The sequence below is a fragment of the Haliotis rufescens genome, unplaced genomic scaffold (assembly GCF_023055435.1).
Source record: "Haliotis rufescens isolate VD_foot unplaced genomic scaffold, xgHalRufe1.0.p SCAF_17, whole genome shotgun sequence".
Classification (NCBI taxonomy): domain Eukaryota; kingdom Metazoa; phylum Mollusca; class Gastropoda; order Lepetellida; family Haliotidae; genus Haliotis; species Haliotis rufescens.
The window spans coordinates 28,413,548-28,422,091 of record NW_025963857.1 but is presented as its reverse complement, the minus strand read 5'-3'; the positions used below and the strand labels follow the sequence as shown (position 1 = coordinate 28,422,091).

General features: G+C 36.9%; 1 protein-coding gene across 1 annotated transcript; it reads right to left on the bottom strand.

The window, feature by feature from the left end:
- Positions 1–517: 517 nt before the first annotated feature.
- LOC124138610 lies at positions 518–2,545 on the bottom strand. Its single transcript, XM_048397827.1, has 4 exons — positions 2,471–2,545; positions 1,895–1,990; positions 1,210–1,356; positions 518–708 (listed from the first exon to the last, which is right to left on the bottom strand). The coding sequence occupies exons 1-4, from the start codon at positions 2,513–2,515 to the stop codon at positions 601–603; spliced, it is 396 nt and encodes a 131-aa protein (XP_048253784.1). The 5' UTR covers positions 2,516–2,545; the 3' UTR covers positions 518–600.
- Between the last annotated feature and the right edge of the window lie 5,999 nt (positions 2,546–8,544).

Below are 8,544 nucleotides of genomic sequence, written 5' to 3'. Positions count from 1 at the left end.
GCCGTTTTAATGTGTGTTGGTATCAAAACGAAACTGATACCTTACATGTTTCGTCTCTTGGAATGCGTTTTGGTGACTGTGAATTGAAAATAACAACTGACGACTGTCAATAACTATAACCCAAACATTAATTTGGAGAATTTGAAGTGGATTTTTTCTCCTTTCCTTCAAACGCATTTTCTGTCCAATAGAACACAAGTGCTAAAACAGAATTATTTTATAAGATATTTAGTTCATTGTGTCCAAATTACCTTTTTGTTGGGGCAATAAGCTTTTGATGTATATATGTTGAACTGTTTTACAATAAAGTTCGTTGAACAAAAGTCAATATTACAATGCAATAATGAGTAACATATCTCATCTGCAGTGATTAAGAGAATGAATTTGCTTTTAGGCCAGTTACATATAATTCTGTGTCAGCTTGATATGGGAGGAAAGTCCGATCATGTCCCCTAAGCATGATATATATTCAGTCAGCAGCAACTGCAATATACATTGGGCAACAAAAACAAATGTAAAATGTTTGAAATCACTTTTATTGTCAAGCAATTTGTGCACACACATCAAGCTATAGAGAGATGTCAAAGTATCAGTTTACATCTACTGACAAGTCATCCTGTTCATGTATCCAGGCATACAGCGAAGGGATGCACAACATCTCATGGCACTGATGCCGTTAATCTTGCATTCGTCGTTACGGAGGCGACACTGTAAAATAGAGACGAATGCATTTACACATCCACATGAAATTATCATCTGCGTACACCAATAGCAATATTGCACCAAGTATTACAAAACATATTTTGTGTGATACGACAGGCATTAGCTGATAGTCAAAATAATCATGTTTAAGAATTTGAATTGGAAAGCCCATGAAACGATGCTTCTGAAAGAACTCTATTGTAACTGCATTGTACATGTAAGCTGTCGAGCATGTAATGGCAATGCTCATTTCTTTGGACATATGTTATGTAGGTGGAAATGGCACATGAATTATACTAATTTGCCACCAATCACATGTAAAGAGAGTAATACATGTAAAATATTCCACCAATATTCTTTCAGTCCGGACCACTTGTCATCATTCAAAATCCTTGTTTAAAGGGAACATTTATTCAGTTACATTTACATGGATATAGAAAAGAGCTACATTTCCTAATTTAATATTTTATCCCATGGCAGTAGGCGATGTCTGGCACGGTCACTTACCCCCATACCGCCGCCAATACCGCCACCAATACCGCCGCCAATGTTCCTCTTGCATATTTGAATGTTACCCAAACCCGACTGACACGTCAAGCCATTGCAGCAGGTGTTACCATTCATCCAATTGCATGTTTGCCCCTCGTTCTGACACTGCATGAACAAAATGAAGTAGGTTTTGCATTTGTAGCGTGTAACCCAACAATATGTTACATTTGTTGCTATTATTTATAATTCAGCAACACTGTTTATCTATGGACATATAAAACAGTCGTAGGATAAACATGCCAATAATATTTCTCCTTTTACATTTCACGAAAAATACAGTAAAACATGGGGCATATTCATGCAGAATTAGAATCATTGCCGTATTGTGATGTATGCCAATAATCACATGGGCAAATGACTAAAGTAATGGCATTAATATACAGGGGGACACGATTGTAAATAAACATTTGAAAATGATTTATAACAGAACAAGGGATTGCTGGATCACGATATTAGACTATATTGTTTATGGACCATGGAGCATAAGACGTGATGTGGTATATGATTTTCGGTTCCTTTTGTCTTTTAAAACATGAAGGAAATTTAAAAGAATCAACTGATTGCAAAAGCAGCTTTTGATCACATATATAGTGATAGTATTCATGTATCATAAATGAAGATTAAGTGATATGACAGCACTTACTCCAAACCCTGCCGCAAAGAGGTCTTGACCCAGTACAGATACCACAAAGAGCAAAGCAAGACACACTTTGAACATCATTGTAATGATAGGGTACACCTGGAAGCAAACAGAAGGTGATGCATATGAAATCCTAATACTTCTAAACAATGCTCAGTACTTCATATGTACAACTTTAGTATTGTGTGAACACAGATGTACTTGTAGTAATGACACCATTATGTTAAACAATACTGAAAAACAATGTGAAGATACACAAAATATTATCCTCATGATGAATTGTAATGATATATATTGGAACTAAGTATGGTTGTTTCTGTCGTCTGAGACGCCGCAATTGTGCAGAGTTGCTTCTCTTAGCCGTGCAGAATATGTTTATCGTGGCTTCAAATCACAGATTATGACTTGGTTTCTTAGCACCATGCCCGTGCCCTTGGTTTTCATCAAAGTTGTTAACGTCTAAAGCCTGCATCCCTGCGAGCTTTCCTTCACGATTAAGCTGACAAGCTGTGATAAAACTAGTTTACTGTTCCTAGCGCCGTAAAGTTCAACTCACTCGTTATGCATACATGTACATACCTGTTCAACTGTAAGATCGAATTGAGAATATACAGTGCCCAGCATTACATGTATTTATACCCGTTGATCGATAACATTTCCCGAACTGCATATTCAATAATACGCAGAAAATGTGTTGCATTTAATATCAGAGATCTGTTGGAACAGTTAATGATCTGACGGCGATCTGACATGTGACGTTACTTTGATCAGCTGTAGATGCTGATATGTTATCAAGATTCACATGGCATGTGTCGTTGATGCTTCATTGTGCTTGAAGTGTGGTAAAGGAATAACAAAAAAATGAGGGTGTGTTTTGCTCTTTGGTCGAATCTGATTGAATATTCACCACATACATGTATGTACAGTATTTTTCTCATCTTCCGATTATTTTGCAAGTGGTCTGTGTTATATATTTTTCAATATACGTGTGTTCAAAAATTAAAATCGACAAAAGCCTTTCCATGTTCATGAGACTTATCTGCCAAAATATGAGTCGACTTTACGATTCCGACTATATCGTGAGCATGTGTTAATGAAACGCTGTCAAATAGTGATGATAGCAGGTGTTGGCGAAAAGGTAAGCGTATCCTGCCCCACAAGTGGCACCAGTCACAAAGTTATGCCTCTTGTTGACTGAATCAATAGTCCCCACAATCACGGTAGTATTCTCATCCTGAATATTCTGAAGTTTCATCAGATGCCCGTATTTGTAGTCGATGGATTCTCCCTCCCATTCTGTCCAATGTATTTGGATTCGCATCCGACACATTGTATGGCATAGATCAATTTTGGGGAAGTACAATTCATATTTTCACTGAAACAGAACGGTTTTCCGTCTTTGAATGTTAAAGAAATACATTCAACAACATGAGGGAAAGTAATTAGGTCTGTTACACTTTTGTACTGTTTTACATTATTGTTTTCCTCGTAAGAAAGAAGCCCTAGTAAGAATCCTTTCAAGACGACTGCTCTGTTTTTTACCATTTATAAGTTTATTTATTTGTTTCAGTTCTTTACACGTGTTTAACGAAAACAGTGTCTCCCGAACATTTCAAAATATTTCCGGGTTGGGGGATTAAAGGTTGTAACAAAAGGGAGAACACTCCCGTTTTGAATATCTTACTCTTTAAGAAGATCACAACGGTTTTGTGATTTAGCCTTGTTTGTGACATCTTCTACTATTGTCCAGTGTAGTTTCTTTCTGAAAGGAATTACCCCAGTTTATTGAGTCTATATCGCGCAGATTCTACGTGCTGATGAATAAGGGACACTGAATGAGAAGGTGAAAGGAATTGCAGTATTGTTTGGACTCGGTTGGTTTGTAATGTGCATCTCTGTCAATCTTATTGTTCGATATTGTAACTATTACATCAAGAAAAGAAAGACTTTCATCGTTCATCTCTGAAGTAAAAGTAAAACGTGGATGGAGCGTCTGTAAAATATCTATCAAACACTGTAAATCTTCTCCATTCTGATTGCACCGAAAAACACAATCATCTAAAACTATTTTCCATTTGTTATGAAATCACTGTCCAAATGCAAATTCATCAGTTTCTTTTTAGATTACATCTTGATTAAACATCCATGGTTGATTTGTGATGGGTTTCGTTCCAACTTTTAAAAACAATAAATGTGGTCACTATGGTTGAACGTCAGATATATTTCAAGATCACGCTTTTAACGTTTTTGTAATGTCTACAAGAAAAGCTTGCTGGGAAATGTAAGTTCTCCTTGCATGAATTTAATCCCTCACATTAAAAACTCTCAAAAGATGCATCCTCTTTTGTTTGAAGCATGCTCAAAATATATTCTATTGGAGCTTTAAAATTAAACGGTGTCGGGTTTACTTCTTGGGAACGTACCATACCACTAGTACGGAGAGTTTTCACTACCAAATGCAAGATGCTTTGCATCGATATTGTTCCATCCACGTTTTAAACTCACTCACTCTTCTATATTCCTATAGTGGACTTTTTCGATATTGACGTTCGTGTTTGTTTTAACTTTGCTGGGGCGGTAGGCTTGCCTCGTGGTAAAAAACGTTCGCTCGCCACGCCAAAATACTCGGGTTCGATTCCCGACATGTCTACAATGTGTGAAACGTTTTTCGAGTGTCTCCCCGCCGTGATATTGCTGGAACATTGCTAAAAGTGGCGTAAAACCATACTCACTCACTCACTCACTTTAACTGTGCTAGCTAAAACTTCCAAATTTACTATAGATCATGCTGCTTCTGGGACTTAAATGTCCCTGTCTACACTAAATATCAACAGAAGAAAACAAATTGTAGTTTTGCAATCCAGTATAAACCCGCTTGTAAAATCTGAAAATATTTCCAGCAGGTACATTCTGTGATGTCTTTTCAAATCGTTATGTATTCGCTCTGTTCCATTTAATTGTCCTTGCTCGTTAAGAGCATGACAGATGTAAATGATCACATTTAAAGATAACTATTTGTAATGAAGATTATTTATCCTATGTAGGTAGGAATCAGATCCTATCGGAGGTTGTGACTGACAGACTGACATCGGATCCAAGATAACAATTGCAACACCTGCTCTGCTAATTTATCATCCTTATCTTGCTTTGCGTAAGTGTGGAGTCTCAGTGGTATAAATATGTCAGCTAAGTCAAAAAGGCATCTCATTCAAATTTGCCCGGCTGAACAGGTAACATTATATTTATTAATGTGAAACACAACTCGTTAACACAACAGTTTAGAGTGCTCCACCAAAATGGATGGGTTAAGTCATTTGCTATATATTTCCCAAGACTTGAGGTAATATGTTGTTTTTCATCAACAGTATGATTTAAACTTAGAATGTTTATGAAAGTTTATGTATAGATTATGTGTTTTGAGAATTAAACCCAATATAATTTGTGTGTGTGATGTTGTTTATTTTATGAACTGTTGGATAGTTTACATTGCATCACAGATGACTTCAATGAATTTCTTTCCAGTTTTACTCTATCACAATGATGCTGAAAGTGCGCGTTGCTCTAATCCTCGTAGCATCCGCTCTAATTCAAGATTCGCATGGATTTGTAAGTCTTAAATAATATCAAACTGACTGTTAAGTCCAGCGGCAGTTTAAACATTTATTCTTATTAGAATTCAATGTCTGAAACATCACTTTCATTAGTAATGTCGAGTAGGCTGGGTTGGAAGCCGCTTGGAGAATATTGTAGTTACAGTGTATATTACAGCTTGTCTGCTTGATGTGTGACGAAGGTACGATCCAAGAAATATACCTTTTTGAGAACCTACGTGCACGGGTATGGTGTTGATAAACAAAGAGTCATAAGTGCCGGGGCGTATCTGGAACTCGAACCCACGATCATAGGTTTCTGGCATGTATAAGGAATTCAATTCTGCACAGCGATTTGCGGCTTCTTTCATAGCAGGACCATGCCCGATCCCTGCTTTTCATTAGCAAGTAATGAAACGTTTTGTTTAATAGAGCTTTCCATAATCGTGTTTACAATTTATTTTTTGCTTTCGGATTAAATTGTGTTTATTTTTTCTCTGCTCTTAAGATGGGCATCACCTTGATATTATCATATGACGTCTATTTTAAAGGCTTAAACATACTAATACGACATACACATGTATGGTTTGGGGCCATTAAATAAGATGTATGTATTTTACAGTGCCAGACAGAGGGACAAACCTGCAATGTGATGAATGGTAAAACATGTTGTAATGGCCTGATGTGTGAGTCTGGCATAGGAAACACAAGAATATGCAAGAGAAGTGCCGGCAGTGGTGCTGGGGTAAGTGAATAACAAGAATCTAACGATTACAATTGTACCCAACCCGTAAGAAGCAGGTATTGTCTTTTAGATCCTGGGAGAAACCCGAAATCCGTATAATGTCCCAGTCTTACCTGAATGTTCATTGTACCAGTATGGTACATTCCTCCAGACTGTAACTTGAATTATATCTCTTCAGTAAAGGAAATGTGAGGAAATGGAAATGACCAGTTGGTTTGGACACATAATGGTAGAAAATCTGTATAAAGGAAAATATTATATTGGGATTTAAAGGAAAACACAACAATCAACTTAATGCCTAAACCTTGATTATAAAAAACAAATTAATTACAGGCAAAGTAGATATTGAATAAAATCACATTTTAAGCAGATTTAAAGAGAAAGCCTTAAACACTACAAAGCAACTCAAATCATCTAGATCTCTTATTCAAATTGTAAAAATGTAAATATTCAGCATGTCTGAATTTTAGATATAATATATAATGAGAAATAACATGAGATATTGACATGGCCCGCTGCTTTATGTAATATTGAGGATATAAAATCTCAAATAGTATCGATATATACTGCTTTAAAATGAACCAGATATCGTTTTGTTACATGTACTGTTTATATAGGTATGTACACGATGTAAACAGAAATCGGAAATAAAAAAAAATAAAAAAATACAAAGAACACTGAAAGTAGTATTCTTTAAGAAAACTCAAATAGTATTAATAGACATGGTATATACTGCTTTAAAATGAACCAGGTATTGCTTTGTTACATGTATTGTTTATATAGTTATGTACACGATGTATACAGAAATTGGAAATAAAATTACTTAGAAAAACACAAACACAACACTGTGAAAAGTATTCTTTAAGAAAAAATCATGTGTGATTTATATGAAGGATTAAAACGTCTTCAATACTTTCATCCTCCTCACCACTTGGCAAGCAAAGTACTGAATTTAAAATTTGATATGATTAGTTTATAACACATTCATCATGTTTCTATTTGACAGTGTCGTTTCCGAAATGAAGAATGCAAAATTAATGGCATCGACGCCATGAAATGCTGTGGTTCACTCCGCTGTATGCCTGGATACATGAACAAGATGATGTGTCAGTAGATGGCATCTGATGCTTCATCACGAACCCACGTTCCTGCATATCGACCAACTCGGTCATTTGATTTGTCATTTGATTGTATTCCGAATAAATCTATCAAATATCAAATTGAACATATCTCATGTGTTACCTCCTCTCTCATTAGATTTATCTAAATTTAGAATGGAAATTAAAATGATATGCCTTGAAACCCTGTCCCTCACCTCACCTCATGAGACCAAACCTCACTCACTCACTCCAAAAAATCCTTTATAATACCTGAAGTAAAACAACAACACTGTCTGTCTGTTTTGTTAGTCCGTTGTTTAAGGCCGCACTAATAGATATTACAGGTATAGCGCATGCATATAATCGAGACTGTGATTGACATGAGCTGTGACCCACGTCGTCGGATTAAGATGACAAGTAATCATGATCACAAAGATCTTCTGATCCCATTTGTCGCATCTTACGGTCGCGACATATTTGAACATAGAGATGAGTCACGACAGCATCTAGCAGAAACACATATTCAACATACATAGAAGGAATATTTGTTATAAAATGAATTTTTATTTCGAGTTTACAAGTGTCCGTTTGGGACGTTAGGGCGGCCCTGATAAGGACCTAAAAAGGAAAAATCCGCAGCATTTACAGATGACAGTCACAACAGAGATCAAATGCCCGGAATACAGCCATGCCCGCACACAAAATATTGTGCTTGTCAGCGAAACACTTCATTTCAATATCCCCACAGTACATACACGTGTAGTGCGCCGAATGAGGCACTGAGTCCATCTTTGTTGACGGCGCCGCTTTAAAACAGGTCCTACACAGCACTGTTTCCACTAGTCGCTGTAGGTTGGGATGAAGAGGCGGAGGATGAGGCTGCCGTTGAGGAAGTTGTGGAGATAGTTGTTGAGGTAGTTGCGGGGTTGGTTGTGGAGGTTGAAGGGGATTTGACGGTGTCGGTGTCGGTGTTGGCGTCGAGACTGACAAAGGTTGTATCCCATGAAGAGCGTCCATCAAACTCGAGTCCATTAGGGATGAGGGTGAAGATGAAACGTCCATGAAGTCCATGATTCTCAGTGTGGAGAACCAATAACGAATAAGGTTTATATAACTGGTATGCATCTATTGTTTATGACGCACTCACATGCTGCTGAAGTATTTCATTTCTCTTGATAGGCGATACCCTTTGTCATGGAGCATAGCACAGTCGGTGTT